This window comes from Hylobates moloch, unplaced genomic scaffold (genome assembly GCF_009828535.3).
Source record: "Hylobates moloch isolate HMO894 unplaced genomic scaffold, HMol_V3 SCAFFOLD_1, whole genome shotgun sequence".
NCBI classification, from domain to species: domain Eukaryota; kingdom Metazoa; phylum Chordata; class Mammalia; order Primates; family Hylobatidae; genus Hylobates; species Hylobates moloch.
Window position 1 is genome coordinate 41,370,837 of NW_026652276.1, and position 20,075 is coordinate 41,390,911.

The 20,075-nt window shown below is 41.3% G+C and overlaps 1 protein-coding gene across 4 annotated transcripts; it reads right to left on the reverse strand.

Moving 5' to 3' along the window:
- Nucleotides 1–4,004: 4,004 nt before the first annotated feature.
- On the reverse strand, nt 4,005–16,512 carry BZW1 (basic leucine zipper and W2 domains 1). Of its 4 annotated transcripts, XM_032755016.2 has the most exons (13): nt 16,329–16,512; nt 16,043–16,121; nt 14,762–14,835; nt 12,531–12,707; nt 12,287–12,381; nt 11,701–11,766; nt 10,849–10,984; nt 10,012–10,121; nt 9,702–9,872; nt 9,198–9,344; nt 7,677–7,815; nt 6,499–6,621; nt 4,005–5,689 (listed from the first exon to the last, which is right to left on the reverse strand). In XM_032755016.2, exons 3-13 carry the CDS (start codon nt 14,823–14,825, stop codon nt 5,658–5,660), a joined length of 1,260 nt encoding a protein of 419 aa, XP_032610907.1. In that variant the 5' UTR covers nt 14,826–14,835; nt 16,043–16,121; nt 16,329–16,512; the 3' UTR covers nt 4,005–5,657. The 4 variants fall into 4 exon arrangements, with proteins under 4 accessions (XP_032610907.1, XP_032610908.1, XP_058295773.1 ...); XM_032755017.2 differs by lacking the exon at nt 16,043–16,121; XM_058439790.1 differs by lacking the exons at nt 16,043–16,121; nt 16,329–16,512 and adding an exon at nt 15,544–15,686.
- Nucleotides 16,513–20,075: the final 3,563 nt, after the last annotated feature.

Sequence of the window (20,075 nt, forward strand, 5' to 3'; positions counted from 1 at the left end):
TTGCATCTAATCTTGTCTAAGAAAAGCTGCTTCCTAATACTTGGAATTCACCTAACAACAGTTTTCATTCTACAAGCAAACGTCCCTCCTAGTTGTCTTTTTAATAACAGTATTAAGCGTGACACCTACAGTCCCAGCCACTGAGGTGCGAGGATTGCTTGAGCCCAGGAATTTGAGGCTGCACTCAGCTATAATCATGTCAGCCTGGGTGACAGGGCAAGACCATCTCAAAAAACACAAATGGTATTAACTGATGGGCTTTATAATTTCCTTTTTCCTATCTTCACTATTCCCTGGATACTAATCCTGTTAGTAACCAGCTTGTTCAATTACCTGCAGGTTTGGATGTGACAAGCTCTGCCAACTACACAGCACATAGTGATGAAGAGGAAAAGGCAGATGAAGCTGAATAGTTCATGAAAGACCACCTAGGCAAAGACAAAGATTTTAAACTGGTAAACGACATCCAAAGACCACTGTTGCTGTTAAAACATAAGATGCACAAAAGTGGATGCAAAAATCACTTAGTAACCAGATGAGATGCTGGTGGCCTGAATTGCCGTGGCATTTGAGATTACTTTGGAGTTAAAGTGGACAGGACTTGAAGCATTCTGGAGTAGATCACATTCATCTCTTTTGAATTAAACACTGGCATTTTTGGAACATGTACAGTTTGAAGTACATGTGAGCCATACAAATGCAAAAATGAGTCTGGAGAAAAAAACATCTGGAAGCACAGGCCTTTATGTCATATTTAAAACACTGAACAAAATGGGAAAGGTCAAGGACTGAGGCCTTAGTGTACAACCAACTGAACAGTCATTGCTTTTCTCTGTATTAACAAGGAGTCTCATGAAATTTTATTCCATTTCAAGGGTACAGACAAGAAGCAAGTTTCACAGTTAAACACAGAAATAATGCAGCAATAGAATTACTGGCTTGGATGGCTGTATTTGAGGTTGTTCAGAATGCCAAGAGCTAAATGAGTTACCAGCTATCCAGTTTTCTCCATTCTATGTGCCGTGCTGGGCGCCATTACTCCTAACTAGAATGGAAATGAGGTGTATTTACAGAGAAAATATTTTGTTCTTCAAATGCCAGAGACTGTAGAGTATCTTTTTGAAGTCATAGAGGCTTCAGTCTATAAACGAAATCACTTATTTCCAACAGGTTTATCTCTAACTTTTAAGCACAGCCTTCAGGATTTCAGATTAAAAAAAAAAAAAGCTGTAAACTATTTTTGTCCTTAAGAATATTAGCATGAACTAGCTCCTAGCTTGTTTTGCCAAGGTATTTTTAAATGGTTACACTGACTGGAAACAGAACAGCTCAATTATATCTGATTAATGTTGTGGCACCCCAAATGCACTACACAACCACAAACATTCTAATCATACCACAGTTTAACAAGGTATCAGTCCTTCTGGATAAAGATGACAAAACAAGGGATTCTGCAGATTTTAACCACTGTCCCCACTAGGGCACTATAGCAGTTGCCACAAGCAGTTAAGCCTTTAACAACTGAGGTTCTGATTCAAAGTTACTAAAATGACAGTGACTGAGTACATTTAAAAATATCTTAGCCAGGCGTGGTTGGTGGGCCCCTATAATCCTAGCTAGGAGGCTGAGGCAGCGGAATGGCGTGAATCCTCAAGGCGGAGCTTGCAGTGAGCCGAGATTGTGCTACTGCACTCCAGCCTGGGCGACAGAGCGAGACTGTCTCAAAAAAAAAAAAAAAAAAAAATTATATATATATACATATATATCTTCACCCCATCAACTCACTAAGAACCGAGACTACACTCCTAGCATAAAGATGAAAGGATAACAAATACACTGGAAAATAAAAATAATTAGATTTGAAATGATGGTTAATTGCCTATAGTTAAGTTGCGAGAAAAAAGTGAAGAGAAAGGAGTCAGAAAACCTTTCTGATCCAGTTTCATATAATTATGTCTAAGATTGTTCAGATATGAATCCACTTAAAAGTTCTTGGACAAAAGCCAATTATAAACTCATTACTCTGAAGACAAAGGTACTTATCACATCATCCAGATTCCACTTAAATCAAATTAAGCCCACTGAAAACCTTCTTATTCCTGGTATTTTAACCTTTAGGCCTTAGTAGGCTGGGGAATAGAAAAACTTCGTATTGATACTAGAGGACTAATACTGAGCATGAAAAATTATAGCAAGGCAATTTACCAGAATTTGCAAATACCTATTAACCTATTTTACACAGCACCTGTAGACAGCATCTGAGGAATATTTGTACAAAGGTAATTTGGTAATTTAAGTAACACCGTACACTAAAACTTTGGCATCTACATTACGTTTAAAGCCAACCAATAGTTGTCAGTTCCTGCAAGCAGCCTACTTATGAGAGCAGAGATTATCAGTGTTATGCCTACAACTTTAATTCATTCAGCTAGAGGATTTTCACTCATTTTTATAGAAAGAACCCAAATGATTCCACTTAGTAATACATTTACGATCAAGTAAGAATCTGTTAAGACCTTGAAAGACAGCAGGAAACGCTTTGTTGCCTGTGGTGGGGTAAGGTACAAAGCACAAATGGTGAAAGATTGGCTGAAAATGAATTTCATCTACTTTCTATTGACCCTGACAGAAAAAATACTACTTCACAGTATAAACATAAAGACATGCCTGCCAATGCAAAGGTCTATCACTAGGTCTTCTTCCCTTTTAAAAAAGATTAGAGCATGCATTCTCAATGGGGGTCAATCACTACCAAGAAGGATTAAAAAAAAAATTGGTTGGGCGTGGTGGCTCACGCCTGTAATCCCAGCACTTTGGGAGGCCGAGGCGGGCAGACCACCAGGTCAGGAGTTTGAGACCAGCCTGACCAACATGGTGAAACCTCTACTAAAAATACAAAAATTAGCCAGGTGTGGTGGTGGCCGCCTGTAATCCCAGCTACTCAGGAGGCTGAGGCAGGAGACTCGCTTGAACCCAGGAGGCAGAGATTGCAGCGAGCTGAGATCATGCCATTGCACTCCAGCCTGGGCCACAGAGTGAGACTCAGTCTCAAAAAAAAAAAAAAAAAAATTTCACTCTTTTCATGTATAAAGCACAGATACAGTACATATACAGCTAATCTATGGTAATAAAATTTATGGGGGACTATTAGAAAAAAAGTCTAAAAAGGCTGGGGGTATGATAATGGAAAAAAAGCTTTTGAAAAACTGAATTAGAAGTCCAACCTCTTGGTCACATGCACTTCCCCTAACTAAAATTCATTAAGCTATTTCAAAATATCCTGTAGCATTTTTGGTATATGGAGGCTTTTTTTTTTTTTTAAATAAGAATGGAATAAACATCTATATATAGAATGAAATAACATCTATAACTCACAGAGTAAGGCTAAGAAACGTACGACCAGCTCTAAAAACTCATTTAGTTTCCAAGGAGACATCCTTAGAAACTGACAGTTAGAAAAATCAACATTTATCCAATCATAATTAAAAGTACAACTTAACATCTATATTAAGAATTACATACTTGAGGCCATAGGCTGGCACTGGCACCTGAATTCTAAAATCACCACTTAAGATTCAGAATGGAATCTTTTTATATGGAATGGACTCTGCAGTCCTTTTATAAAGCATTCCCTTTCTTTACACTATTACTGTCACAAGTGATATCCACTTACTATAATATTGTACTAAGTAAACACTACTGTGTCATTATGAAGAAACAAACTACGCTCAAAGATTATAATGTAGTTCTGGAAGATGACACACTTTTTCACTATACACAGCATAAAATGGCACACTTTGTATGGAAGAAACATGCATTGAATTGGTTGTAGAAATATTAATGTAGTTTTAGCTACATCAGAATTCTGTGTAGGTGGTTTACAGTTTGGGAGTCTAATTATTACTTAATGGTATACAGATATAGTAAAGACATCTGAACACACAACATACAATACCACGAGGTATTAACATGGAATTAAAAAAAAAAGACTGATGTATAAAGCCTAAGTGTAAGTATGGACTTTATTTTTTTAAAAAAAAGTCTTTTGAGAACTACAAATTACAAAGTAAAAGCAGATCACTACGTAGAAATCTAGTGAATACATTTTGCCTGTGCATGAAAAACTTTATCAAAGTTACTCATTTAACAAATTCACCCCATTCACAACAATCAGTTATAATGTTCTTTTTAAGGTTACTATACCTTTATTTCAAATTATATTACATGTTATTCCCTCAAAATGAACTTTTAAATGACAAACTTTTGGCTCGTAAGAATGGCACCTTCAAAAGGGGCGATTTCCACTCAGTCTCTGGTGGCATTATTCCAGGCTAGTTGCACCAGTTAAAAACCTTCAAATTGTTCACTTTTAAGACAAAGTCTTCCCATAAAAAATGTGGCTACATTTTCCCCCCAATGACTACATACATAGATGGGTAGCAGCAAGAAAAGATGAAAATGAAAAGGCAGCCATTAAAATAAATGGATCAATTGTATACCAAGTATTTGGCTCATGGCAATTAAAAAACGGCAACTAGGGTATGTTAATAGCCAGAGGCTTGAGTCATTACTGAGTATGTTAAGAGAACGAAGCCAGTCCAGTATGACCGAGTAGGAATATATAATTGTCATTGCACTTCATTTGTTATAGCAAATACTCTAAGCCAACAGGAAATCTAAGCTATATCTAGATTCCCAATTAGAACATGCTGACCTTTAAGATTTTCAACAATTTTTACTGGGTTTAGTACATCAGTCATTTTCTTTACTCAAACTCCATTATGAGTTCTTTCCTAACAATCTAAGTGTATTCTGTGCATAAAACACCTTAAACGTTAAGACTTTTTCTAAGGTTCATTTGAAAATGGTTGTATGAAAAGAATACCCATTTGTTTTGCCTGGAAAGATATAAACTAAACGCAGAAGTTTCTCAAGGGGAAAAAGCTCAACTTTCTTCTTCCCACCACCTCTGCCACATTATGATCTCCTAAACTTTTCAAGTCTGTTCTCCATGGCTTCTCTACGGATGAAAACCAGAGACCAAACAATTGAGCTTTAGGACATCTGGAGTTAAAAACGCAAAAAAAAAAAAAAAAAAAAAAAAAAAGTTAACATGCAAGCAATGGTCCACGTACTCAAGATTCATGTTAAATGAATTCGATTATTACATATGGGTTTTTCACTGATGAGCAGGGCTCCGGGCATGCCATATTATCACACAAATCATTGCCTTTTGAGACTTTGGATACTTTTCCAGTTTAATTTGCAAACAGAATTTTTGTAACAAATTATTTTTTAACCAAATCATATCTTGAAAACTGTTTATAGAAAACCCAGGGAATAAAGTGAACTGTTCATTGTGGGAGGCCTTAAATTACATTATTACAGTAGAAAATACAGGAGGTAGAAGATAACTGAAAAGACTAATGCAACATTAGATTCAAATCTATAGCTCCTGTAGCTACTTAAAACATGGTTTTAGAAACTAAACCCAACATTTCCAGCAACCATAGAAACAGTTAAAATAAAATTTGCCATGAAAGCCCTTATATCATGCTTGATACAGGGAGGTAGGAAGATGTAAGAACCAGGACACATGAGACATGACATTTTATCTACAACTCTTGTTTGCTTTACTGAGGGTGTAGTTTCAAAATTCAGTCACCTTCTTCAGCTTCAGATTCAGATTCTAGAAAAGGGGAAAAAAGCAGTCAAACATTATACATCGGAAGGCAAAAGTTCCCATTTATAACTTTGAAGCTTCTTTAAGATAGAGTCTCCCTCTGTCCCACAGGCTGGAATGCAGTGGCACCCTCTTGGCTCACTGCAACCTCTGCCTCCCGGGTTCAAGTGATCCTCCCACTTCAGTTTCCTGAGTAGCTGGGACTACAGGCGCCCACCACCAAAACTGGCTAATTTTTTTATTTTTAGTAGAGACAGGGTTTCCCATGTTGTCCAGGCTGGCCTCCAACTCCTGGCCTCAAGTGACCTGACTGCCTCAGCCTCCCAAAGTGCTAGGATTACAGGCGTGAGCCACCACACCCAGCCTCCATATAACTTTGAAGCTATTAAGGAATTTTATTAATAACCTATTTACATGAGGCAGATATTCAAAAGCATTCACTTGGAAATCCCAACATTTGGCTGGGTGCAGTCACATTTGCAATCCCTGTACTTTGTGAGGCTGAGGCAGGAGGGCTGCTTGAGCCCAGGAGTTCAGGACCAGCGTCGGCAACATAGTGAGACCGTCTCTACATTTTTAATTTAAAAAAAAAGTAAAAAATTTTCCATTTCACTAAGAACATTTACTATTATGGCTGAGCCATAAATATACTATAATAATTAAACTCTAGCTTTCGCCACCTGCCTTGTAAGTTAACAAAAATCTCTACTCCAGGTACAAAGTGGAATCAGAAAGAAGGAAGCATGTGTGAAGATATATTATGGCCATATTAAAATTAGCTTTACCAAACAAACCACACAGAGGAAAATCCTTACCTTCTTCAGCATTTTTGAGCCATTCTACAAACTTTTTCATTTGCTCAAGGAAAACACTCTTCCCCTTCGCAACATGTGCATCTTTATACCACTTCAAAATGGGCTCTTCACTCAGGACTTCAGCTGGAAAGAAAACTCATTGCATTAGGGGAGTTTTAATATACTCTACTGAGAGTTAGAACCACCATCTAATGTGCAAATGCCTGCTTAACAAACTGCTCAAAAGTTAAAAACATCCATGAGAACTGGAGGAGAGAATAACGCACGTGCGCGTATCAACTACACTCAACAGGATCAAGGCTGGTCTGATTAGTGCAGAATTTCAAAGTGTTATGACCAACTGCAATGGATTTTCTCCCAACAGAGATCTTGTCTTTACTAGCCACTTTAGACCAGGTTTCTAAAATTGGGATCAAGAGAAAAGGGAACAATATAACTGAAATTGGGGTTGCTATAGAAGCACTCTGAACTGGTCTTGAAGGACTACGGAAAGTCAACACTGGGTCGGGGAGTAAGATGAACAGAAGCAGGATTCACACAGGCTGAAGACTCTAGAGCTATGACTACACAGCTAACACTGCAGACTGTCTGGAAAAGGGACCTGGGGATTTTTTTTTTTTTAAACAGGGTCTCACTTGTTGCCTAGGCTGCTGGAGTACAGTGGCACAATCATGGTTCACTGCAGCCTTGACCTCCTAGGCTCAAGTGATCCTCCTACCTCAGCCTTCTGAGTTGCTGGGGCCACAGGCTTACGCCACTATTCCCTGCCTAATTTTTTAATTTTTTTGTAGAGATGAGGTCTCCTTATGTAGTCCAGGCCGGTCTTGAACTCCTGGGCTCAAGCGATCCTCCCGCCTCAGGTTCCCACAGTGTTGGGGTCACAAGTATGAGCCACCACACCTAGCTGAACTTTGGGAATGTATACCTGGTTAGAGTATAGGAGGCAAAGTTTGAGGATGTGTAATCATGGCTTTAGATTTCATACTTGTGAATTGGGTTTAGAGATGTTTTAAACAGTATCGGTGCAATAAAAAGCACCCAATTTAATCAGAGGTGACTCATAACTAGAAGTAAAATATTTCAGGGAGCTGAAGTCCAGATAACTCATCATTTGGATCATTTTGTGTTTACAAGGATTTTTATTAAGTGTTATTTACAAAATTCAAAATCTAAATTACCTTTATAAAAAAGCACCACTATTTTCTGGAAGGCTTTCATGAAATGAATGTTGTCATAGCAATACTCCTGAATCTTCAGTAACAGAGTCAGCTCAGACTGACCTTGAGTAGTAAAGGCAGCAAGTAGAGGGCTGTATTGCTTTCAAAGGAACAGAGAAAAGATTTAGTCATTCATTACAAATAACCATCCGTTGCAAAACTCCTACAATACAGACAATACAGAACTCATCTTTTATAATCACTGCAAACTGTAACTTATTTACCAGAAATTTAAAAAATAGGCTGGGCACAGTGGCTCACGTCTGTAATCCCAGCACTTTGGGAGGCCAAGGTGGGTGGATCACTTGAGGTCAGGAGTTCGAGACCAGCCTGGCCAACATGGTAAAACCTCATCTCTACTAAAAATACAAAAATTAGCCAGGCACTACTTGGGAGGCCGAGGAGGCAGAATTGCTTGAACCCAGGAGATGGAGGCTGCAGTGAGCTGAGATCACATCACTGCACTCTAGCCTGGGTGACAGAGTGAGACTATCTCAAAAAAAAAAAAGCAGAAAATCTAAGTAAAATAAACAATACTATACCAAGTAGTCCAAGTAAATGTCAAACAATATTAGTCTTTTAGAGAGGGGAAAAAAATTTCCAATACCCCCTTCAAAAGCAAACATCTAATTACAAGCTTAAGTTCCTTTTCATCATGTTCTTTTTTTTTTGGAGGCAGGATCTCACCCTGTCACCCAGGCTTTGTCTGACAAAGCCATCATAAGCTCACTATAGTCTTGATCTCCAGGGCTCAAGCGATCCTCCGCCTCAGCCTCCTGAGTAGTTGGGACTACAGGCATGCGCCACCATGACTGGCTATTTTTTGTGATTTTTTTTTTTTTTTTCTTTTTTTTGAGACAGAGTCTCGCTGTCGCCCCGGCTGGAGTGCAGTGGCGCGATCTCGGCTCACTGCAGTCTCCGCCCCCCGGGGTTCACGCCATTCTCCTGCCTCAGCCTCCCGAGTAGCTGGGACTACAGGCGCCCGCCATCTCCCCCGGCTAATTTTTTGTATTTTTAGTAGAGACGGGGTTTCACTGTGTTAGCCAGGATGGTCTCGATCTCTTGACCTTGTGATCCGCCCGCCTCGGCCTCCCAAAGTGCTGGGATTACAGGCGTGAGCCACCGCGCTCGGCTATTTTTTGTGATTTTTAGTAGAGATGAGGTCTCACTATGTTGCCCAGGCACGTCTTAAACTGAGCTCAAGCAATCCTCAATCCTCCTGCCCCGGCCTCCCAAAGTGCTGGGTTTACAGGCATGAGCCATTGTGCCTGGCCAGGCCATATTCTTGTTTTTAACCTGTGAACCACAGCCCAATTCAGAGCATTATCATCAATAGTTAATGTTACTATTTGTCTATTTACTGGTGGGCCATCCCCAGGAACCACAGGATGTGATAAATCCTCTTAGAAAAGTATAGTCACAATTCACTTATCACCACGTAAAAGTAGAATAGTTTGTTTTGTCAAGGCATAGTTCTAATACCTTCAAGTGCTTGATGGCTTGCTCTGCTACAAGCTCCTCTTTTTTGTTCCATTCCACAGTGCTCATTACACTTGACCAGACTATTCCAATGACAACTGGTTCTGGGATGTTGTTTTTTTTCATCTCCTCCTTGACATATAAAATTATCTGCAAAAGAATCCAAATTTAGTAACAGAAGTCAGTTTTGATTATGTACATACTTCACACATCAAGTTTAGACCTTTAACAAAAACGTAACAACTCCCTTTCCATGCAACTGGCAACCACATGTGTACTACATATAAAAAGAGACCTTTAGAACTGAAAGGTGCCCTGAGCTCCAGTCTCTTGTATTTCTGGGCCTCAGTCAGGCACTGAAGAAGCATATGCAAAAGAATGAGGCAAAGTTCCAGTATAACATCCTGTTACTATTAATCTCATCCTGGTGAAGTAAGTTCCTCAAATTAGTGAAAATCTCTATGCCAGAAGCTTAGCCATAAAAAGATGGTTTAAACAAAAACTTACATCCTTAAACGGATCACCACGGGACATCTGTTCTTGAAGTTCTTTCTGGAGCTCCTTACGAGCTCCGATGGTTTGCTGATTCCGAACATATTCTGAAAGCTCTTTCAAGCCTGCCTCAGTAAAATACTTTGTGAAGTGTTCAACACTTTGCTTATTGGCAGGAAAGAGTTCCTAAAAGAAGAATTTATCTGGTTAAACTTTCTTTAAATAAGATTAAGAAAAACACTTTCTTTTCACAGTCTTAAAAATGAGAAATTTCTCTCATTTACATCTGTTGGCAAGAATGGGAAGAAAGAAAAAAGTTACCAACCATCAGTCTGTTATCCATGCTGACTTTCCGAAGACTTGCAGCTACTGCATTGATATCTTTTTCATTTATCCATGATTTAAAGAGCTTCACAGCAAAAGCTGCTGAAACTCCTGTAAAAGAAAATAGCTTACTTAACAGAAGTACCTTCCCTGGTTTCAATCACTGTACCCCCTATATCCTTCCCTTCATAGTTGAATCACATGGGATTACTGACTTTCCTCACAAACTTAACCCTGAACTTTCCTGGGCCACAGTTTATCACTTCTCCAATTTCCCTAGTCTACCACTTGCAAATTGTATATTCTTGGCCAAGTTACTTAAAGTGTTTTCCAAAGTATAAATTGAGGGCAACAGTCTCTACATTTGACAAGGCTGTTGTGAGAATTACAGTAAGGCAACTTAAATACTCACTACTGTAAGCAGTTTTTTAAAAAAAGCTTCAAAAAAAATTACTGTAGAGAATAATCTGACAATTGGAGCCAAACAGGGAATTGATTTTCCCTTCCAGCTTGACATTTTCCCCAAACGTCATCTTCTCCAAGTCTCCCAATTGGTATTTATCTCTTCTGGGGTTCCCACAGCATTTCTCATTTTATTTTCATTACATATAACAATATTTTGTCTAAATCTGGGTACCTGTTGTATGCCTAAAGAAAGCCATTAAACCTGGATGCCAAAGGTACTCATTAAATGTCTAGTGAATTAGACTGAACTTATTAAATTTATGGCTGGTTAATAAACGAAGACTTTCACAGAAGTCACATCTATGAACAGTAAACCATGCTCTTATCCACCCCACTCTGAGTCAACTAAAGACCATCCTTTAAGGCTGATTACCTTCTTTAACCAAATTCTCATTATAAAGGCTATTAAGAATGGATGCATTAAGTGTTCCATTAGCCAGAAGAACACCAGTCAACATAGCCAGCTTGTTCCTCTCCGACTCTGAAAAACCCTTTAAGAACAGCAGCAGCTGTAAAAAGTAAAACAGTTAAGGGTTAAAATAGCAACTGCATTACAATAAGAGAAGCAGTAAGGCATGTTATACTGGCTACTGGTTCAATACATGAGCTCTGGGATCTAACCATCCAAGTTTATATCTAAGTTATAATACTCATTAGCTGAATGATCTTGGGCAAGTTACTCAACCTCTGCACCTCACATGTAAAATGTGGATAATAAAAACTTGCCTCACAGGGTTTTTATAAATATTAAGTGAATTAGTATCATTAGAACAGTGCCTGGTGCTTGATAAACATATCAGGTTTTCTGGGCATCTATATGCAATATTGGGCCAGGCGTGTTGGCTCACACCTATAACCCCAGCACTTTGGGAGGCCGAGGGAAGATCACTTGAGGCCAGGAGTTCAAGGCCAGCCTAGCCAACATGGTGAAACCCTGTCTCTACTAAAAATAGAAAATTAGCCGGGCATGGTGGCACATGCTTGTAATCCCAGCTACTCGGGAGGCTGAGGCACGAGAATCGCTTGAACCCGGGAGGCAAAGGCTGCAGTGAGCTGAGACTGAGCCACTGCACTCCCAGCCTGGGACACAGAGTGAGGCTCTGTCTCAAAAAACAATCCAAACAAACAAGCAAAATTACTCCAAATCTGTGGCAGAATTAGGATTTAACATTCCTCTTTCTAACCCTATTTTTTTCTTTTCCACAAAGTACATTATCACTCATACCTTTTTTACTTCATCTTCAAAACCTTTCTCCAGGTATTTGTAGCGCCTGATTAACTTGTTAAAAACCTACGAAGAACATTAAATGAATTCAGTAACTTTATATATTTCTAGAATAGCAAAGCAGTAAACCTTTCACTGGATATAAGTTTACGAGCTGCTTAAACCAGCTTGAGAAGAATTCCTAGTGACACATAACAATGTCCAGGTTAGATGTACTTTAATTCTTTGCTTACAGTAATACAAACATAACTACATATGAAACTTTCCAATGAGCTAATCAGCTCACAACTCAAATAAATAAGAAATCACAATACGAAACTGACTTTTTCAGCTTGACATTTTTCTTAAAAATTGAGTAATTTCAGGACAAATAGGAACAGAAGAGTTAATTTCATTTTTCCCTATTTTGTTCGCCTTAATACACCTGAAGTTTCTAATTCATCCCGTTGCACCAAGAACAGTATCCCTAAAATTTAAAATCAAATTCCTTCAACTTTCTAACCACAACTCTTAAAAGTAGAATATTCCTCAAATATACCACATGGATAGTAGCTAACTGAAAACAATTATGTAAAGTCTCATTTACCTGAGCAAATGCCTGCATGGTTTCTAGATCTTCTTGGGCTGCAAACACGCAGACATCTGTACGCATCATGTCATCTGCCAGTGTACCACCTGGGGCTACAGTTGGATAAAACCAAAATACAACACAACCAAAAAAATCACTCCATTTTAACAAGTTTGCCAAATAGTTCATATTCTAGATTCTCCATAATCTCCATATATTGTACCTTTCTAAATTATTAAGCCCACAAACCGCAGACACTTACCCAGCATTCCACCAGCCACCAGAATGTCAAAGAGTGTTTCTGCATATCGACGGTAATCAAGTTTTGCTCCAGAAGCATCAAGAAACTTAGCTACTGCTTCCAAATCAGTACCGGTTTCAGTTAAGCCTTGGATAATACAGTCTTGAAACTGAGTAGGGTCAAACCTCTCTTTTTCATCTGGGGGGGACAGGGGACCCAAAACATTTAGTTTTAAAAGATTTACCAAAATGCCACAAAACTATCACCTTATGAAGATGTTAAATAAGTTAGATTAAATTCACATACTTTGCACGTTTCCCCTCTGCAAGTGCAAGACAAGATGGCACACTCACAAGAATTGTGCAACTTTTCAAATAATTTCACAAGTGATCTAAATGTGCTAGTGTCTTGTGTTCCTACTGCCATGAGGCAATTTCTACTAGGAACACCCTCCTACTGCCTCTTGGCTTTTCCAAAATTTAGGCCATCCGCTAACAGGTAAATTTTATTCCTTTGGGTTTTGTCCAGACACTGGAGCTATTGATCCTTTTCCTTAAATGTCCATAATATTAAACAAACAAAAAAATTGAACCAATCCTTTGGCATTTATGAAGGTGAGCTTTAGAAAGTACATTTAATGAGCACCCAATATGACAGAAACTATATTAAGCATTTGCTTTAATCCTGTTAACCTTGTGAGGCAGATTTTTTCCCCCCATTATTCAGAAGGAAAACTGAGAGTCAGAGAAATGAAATAATCAAGAGACTATATTGTGTAGTAGTTCAGAGCATGGGCTCTGGAGTTAAACTGCCTGATTCAAATCCTCATCACCATTTAACCATCTGAATTCGAGCAAATAGTCTCATTCGCCATGCCAGAATTCCCTTACTGTAAAATGGGGATAACAATAGTACCTATCCCATAAAGTTGTTGTAAATACTAAATGACATTAATAAAATAGAAAGCTCCCAGACCACAGCCTTGTGCACATACCTGACCTCTACTGAGTTGCTTTCACACACTCCGTAGTAAGGTTTTGCTTTCCCAGTCTAGGCTAGATGACATCTTAATTTTTCACACAGTACTAGGGTGACAAACACCTCTATGTGCCCAGCACTTTCCTGGTATTAGCACTGAAAGTCTTGTGTCTGGCAACTCCCTCAGTCCCAGACAGGGATTGTTGTATACCCTACCCAGTACCCTAACCATCAACAGCCAGGCCATGAATTATCTCTATCTGGAACTAGGGAAGTTACATCTCTCCCTGATGCTAATTAATAATAAGAATGATAAAGCTACTTGCTATTATTTGTATCAAGGTAACATCAGTAACCCACATATTCAAGAGATACACTTTCTCATTTTATTGCCAAACTGTTCTAGTTTACAACTACTGCTCCTTAAGAAAATTTACCAGCTAAATCTAAACGAATCTGCAAAGATTAGAATCAAATCACACTTTGGTCTCCCCACCACTACAAGGGGACAGACAGCCTATGATTAGTGATTTTAAAATTCTACAATATATATCTCAAAATGTCTGCTACTTAAGGTAGAAAAAGAAAAACACAACTTATAACTAGTAGCTGACCCAGTTCTTCATTTCCTCAAAACCACCTGTACAACAAGGTTAATATGCTTTTGACCAAAAACAGTAAAAATATATGAGACTACATCTTATTTAGCTTTATATCACTAGCACAGCTCTTTGCTACAGAATTCAATATTCACCTACGTACACACTAATGCAAAAAAAAATAGTAATATAATTCTAATACTTTTCCTACTAAGTATTTCAAAAGACATTACAATGTGAATCCTGTTCCACAATTAACTTCCATGGGTGAAGTCTGAGTTTTCTCTCACAAAGCTTCACAAAATCTGGGTGACTACATTAGGAGTTCTCCTTTTATAAATTAACATTTTTGCTCATTTAAGTTTGCTTAAATCAGACTGCTTGCTAGTGAAAACAGAGCCCTTATTTTTATTTTTAGAAAGTATTTTACCTTCACACTAAAAAGAAGATTCACTAACCGGCTTAGAGATATATTGATACTAAAAATTAAGGCTTGAGCAGTAAAGCAGTAGAAATATTAAAGGTGTATATGAAATGGCAGTCAACGAGAAATTCAAGTTTCTTTCTGGTGTCTTCGCTTGAGGCTTTAGTACTATGCAAGTGCCTGTCAGAGGAGGCAAGATACACAAGATATTCTGGAGGTTTGAACAGAGACATTAAAACATAAATATTTACCTCTTTTTCTAGTTTTAAAACGCTGGCCTGATAGCGTTGGCTTTTGCTGCTTTTGATTATTCATAAAAGACACCCTAGGAAAGGAAAAATAAAGCCTTAATATCAGTGCCATAATATTAATTTTTAAAACAAAACATCAAACCTTAGTCTAGTCACATATGAATCAAATGGAACACGCACTCTCAGCTTGGCAATTATACCCGGTGCAGGCACAAAGAATTACCTTCGCTTGAATCAAATGTACGTCAAAATCTGCATTTCTCTCTACAAGAAACCCTTCAAATTAGTGCTGTGAACTACACTTTTAAGCGACATTGTAGTGCTACAGTGATCACCCATCATAAACCTAATTGTTCAGTTTCCTCCACATTCCTCTTTACATTCACTTACCTCTTCCACGACCACTAAGCATCGCAGAACGCAAAGAGAGATTACCACCACAGTCAGGAGGCATCCAAAATGTGTATGCCAATTCTAAAACACTGTCAAAAGGTGAACCCCTTCTTCTGACAGGCCTGGTTACGGGCAGCACCATCCTACCCTAGGTCATGCCTGTGACCGCAACAGCGGCCGCCTTGCACCACTCAGGCCTGCAAAACTAACAGCCAGCTCAGTCTCCTTCGCCCATATCCCACAGTCCCAGCCTCCTCCCCGAGAACGTGTCTCCCAATCCACACCCTTCCCATGCCTCCCGCCCGAGCCACAGATCACCCGCTTCCCGCCCAGGACCGCATTGGCCACAGCGGGGCGCCGTAGGGTCCCGCGGCTCCTTCTCCACTGACCCTGTTGCCTGCGGTGGCGGCCGCCGCAACGAGCGGACCACAGGCACTGAGGCGCTTTGCGCTGGGGTCCCAGCCGCTCCGTACATCCGCCCGCCCTCCAGCGAAAGCAGCGGCGGAGGCGGCGGCCGCAGTGGTGGTGGCAGCCCCTCCGCCCCGCCCGCCGGAAGCCCCCACGCGTACATCACACAACAGAGGCCGCGGCGGCTTTGTTAGCCAGGCCGGGCACGACCCAGAGGGAGCCCGCCTCGGCCACTGCCTTCGCTGCCAGCGCCGCGGCGCGCACCCGGACCCCACTTCCCGACCCGGGCCGCCGCCGCCCCTCGGCCTCCCTGCCGAAGCGGCGGCCTTTCAGGCCCTGGATCCGGCCCGGCCTCAAGAGGCGACCTCCGTTCGGGCCCATCCAAGCCGGGCCGCATCCAGCCCGCCGCCTCCCTCTCCCTCTGCCCAGCGTCCACGACCCGCAGCGTCTGCCCAGGGTGAGCGGGGCGCCGCATCTCACCGAATTTAATGCGAAGAGGAAAGAGCCAGAAATCCCCGATGTAGCGGCAACTGCGGCGGTGTCTCCTCTGCGACCGGAACTAACGCCAGGAGGAGGAGGGAGAGGTGCCACCCCCGCCCGGACCGCTCTCATATCGCGAGATTTCTTCCCCTTGCCCCCCCCCCCCCCACCGCGCCCCGCCCTGATCGTGGACTGGCGCTTCCGCCTTTTCTATTCCGCGCGGATTAGGGTGAGGGACCGGGATAGGGGAGGGGAGAGATGTTTCAAGGCTTCTTTATTCCCTTACTGGGTTCCACGTCGCCGGGACACTTGTCCTAGACTAGCTTATTTTTCTTCTCCCGCTGCGTTGTCCGCCCTCTTAACACACGGAGGGGTTGGAAGAGCGGAGCCGGCCCCCGCCGGTCTCGAAGTTGGACGCGTCCTCCGGGAGTTCCTCCCCGCCGGCCCCCTCCTCCAGCACCGGAAGTCGAGGCCCGAGGGCGGGGTGCTTGGGTCGTGCGGGGGCGAAGGCCGGGGGCGGGTATGGGGGCGTGGCTTGGGGAAGGAAGCCACACCTCGCCTCCGCCCTGGCCGGGATGGGCGGAGCTCGCTCCAGCTGTGTCCCCTGCGGGGCGACTTTGCTCTGAGGGGCTGTCTCATTGTTCACTGCCTCCCTTAAGAGCGAAGAGGACACAGGCCGAAGATTGAGAAGGGGAAATTCTGTCCTCCAACCGCTGTCCCCGCGCCCTGCAGCGGTTGTCTCCCGAGTGTGGTGGCTATGGGGGCTTGGAGAGCACCAGAATCCCTTGGAGGACTTGTTATAACAGACTGCTGGGCCCCACCCGTAGTTTCTCATTCTGTAGGCCTGGTGTGGAACCCATGAATGTGCATTTCCAACAAGTTCTCGGTGCTGCTGCTGGTCCACACCTTGAGAACCCCTCAGTTAGAGGCTGTATCATCAGGGAGCTGGGGTACGATCAGATTAGATAGTGCGTGTGAAAAGCACTGTGGACGTGACAAAACTCTGTGCAGATAGAGATGCGCAGCGCCTCTAGGGTGTAGCCCCATGTTTTTATTCACTGTACCGTAGTTTACTTCTCTCCGGTTGCTTCCTCACACTGGCAGGAGGAGAGTGGCTTCTCTTCCCTAAACCTTTTGATAAAATAATTTGTTGACTTCTTTTCCTTAATTAACTATCTGACCTCTACCCCCCCACCCCCCGCAACTTCATGGAAAATTACTTTCTCAGCGTTCGTTCCTGAAATTGTTGCCAAACCCAGTGATTCTTTCATTCTTCACCCTCTTTACCTCCTCTGAGCTTTGAATGTTACCTACCTCTCTCCTTGAATCCTGGCTCCAGCTATCCTGGTTACGTTCTGAATGTGCCTTTGCACGGTATTTGCTGACTCTTCTTTAATGTACTGACACCTTTTCTTTCTGAATACTTTCTTCCATGGCAGTCTCATACATTCTCAAGGATTTAACATTTACTCCACTTAAAAGAGTTCCAAGATCATCTACTGAATCATTAAGCAAATACTTGTTAAATCCAGGCTGTATGCCCTTCCAAGTTGAGGCAACAGCAGTGGGAAGGAGGCAGGAAACTGATCTGTTGGAGGAACTGCAAGAAGCTAGTGTGACTGGGAGGGCTGTGGGGAGCAGAGGGAAGTGGCCAGAGTCAGATCTCTAAGTGTCTAGCCCCATCCTTTCTCCCAAGGCCCCAGTCCACACTATCTGGCATCTTCACTTCATGGCTAATTTAACACTGTCAGTGCTGTCGATTGCTCTTCCCCTAGAACTGTATTTTTCACATCTGAAGTTCTGTTAAAGGACAACGTTTCACAAATAAAAATGATAACTAATATGTCCCTATATGTATCAGGCCCTTTTCTATGCACTTTATGTAGTAACCCCATTTGATCCTGAAAACTACCCTGTAATCTAGACACTATTATTAGTCCCATTTTACAGATGGAAAAGCCGAGGCATCGAGGTCAGGTAACTTGTCTAAGATCATAGAGCTAGTACGTGGAAGAGCTCCAGTTGAACCCAAGCAGTCTGGCTTCACCATTATAATGCACCGCCTTACCGCCAAGATCTTATTTATTTATTCATTCAACAAATATTTATTCGGCTAGAGACCAGTAGAGATAGTGACATGTTAGGCCTATGGCCTCACAGAGCTTATCTTCTATTTTTGCCACGTTTTAAAATTGTATCATCTTTCCCCAGTACCATCTTGATTTAGGCATCTATTACCCCTAACTAAATGGGACTTCTGCAATAACTTCCTAACTGTACTATCCCCTTTCTCAACATTTCCAGAGCACTCTTCTCAACTGCGACCTGAATCATTTCTCTTCACTGTTTAAATGCCTCTGTTTATACTCAGGGATAGCTCTGACCAATGTTTTTCACCTTTACTTCCCATCACATTTGTGGTTCTTTTTTTTTTTTTTGAGACGGAGTCTCGCTCTGTCGCCCAGGCTGGAGTGCAGTGGCGCAATCTCGGCTCACTGCAAGCTCCGCCTCCCGGGTTCACGCCATTCTCCTGCCTCAGCCTCTCCGAGTAGCTGGGACTACAGGCGCCCGCCACCACGCCCGGCTAATTTTTTGTATTTTTAGTAGAGACCGGGTTTCACCGTGGTCTCGATCTCCTGACCTCGTGATCCACCCGCCTCGGCCTCCCAAAGTGCTGGGATTACAAGCGTGAGCCACCGCGCCCGGCCACATTTGTGGTTCTTAACCTGTTATTACCATCATTGTGGGGTATGTAGCAAACGATTTTTGACTAAAAATGATATTAAAGTAAGCAGATTATTTTCTTTAAAATGTAAAGTGGATTAAAGGTTTTCCTGAACTCCTGGCCTCAAATAATCCTCCCACTTTGGCCTCCTGAAGTGTTGGGATTACAGACCACGCCTTGCCACTTATCTTTTCTCTGCTTTTGAGTGCACTCATGGGAATAGGCACCGTGCAGCTAGCAGGGGAAATGTTTGTGAATTGTATTATGGTAGGAAAAGGTTCCAAACAATTGAACTCTATGCTTTGGTCAGACAGGACACATCTTGTCTTGACCTTTCTTGAGATGTCCTTCCCTCATTTTCCACTGTCAAAATCCCACTTATTGTTTCGAGCCTCATCTCAACTACTGCTTTTTTCCCATAGGCCTTAGTCATGGATGTGAACATATTCCTTCTTTGTAATTGGGACTACAGGCATGAGCCACTGAGTCTGCTAAATGTTTTTTTTTTTTTTTTGGTAATGGTGGGGTTTTGCTTTGTTGCCCACTCTGGTCTCAAACGCCTGGCCTTAGGTGAGCCTCCTGCCTCAGCCTCCCAAAGTGCTAAGATTATAGGTGTGAATCACCACGCCTAGCTTTGCCCAGTTTTATGGTGGTTTTGGGAAAAAGGATATGCTGATCTCTTCACTCTGCCATTGCTGTGAATCCCCCTTAGTACTTTTGGATTTAAAAATTTTGAACTACTTAAAAAGGTGCTAAGTGCAACATGTGAATGTGATACTGCTTTTAACTTCATTGATAGAAATGGATACCTAAGTGTTTCTTTTTCAAAAGCAAGTAACAATAGGTTTTTATTCCTAACAACCAGAAGAATGTCAAGGGCCTGTTTTGAAAAGCACATTGTTACCCTTGGAAAATGAGCTGGGGGAAGTGTGTATTCCTATGCTTTGAGTCTTGTAGAAGCTTATAGAACATCCTATGAACCTGACTTAAATATTGTAGCATATGTATATGAAATACTTCTAGATACACACACCTATATATGTATGCATATATTTATGTATGTATGTGTGGCCAGAAGTATTTTCATAGGCTCCACCAAATTTTTACAATGAAAAAGCTTTGAGGTACAATGAGCTTTTAAATAATTTCATTTTAGGTAAAAAATGTGTTAAATATCATTCACTTGCTACATATCTCATAATACCATTTCTTTTACTTCCTCACAGAATTATTTTAATAGTTATAATTATTAGTAATATTTGACATGATCAAGATAAAAATAAGCATTGCTTAGTTACATTAACATTT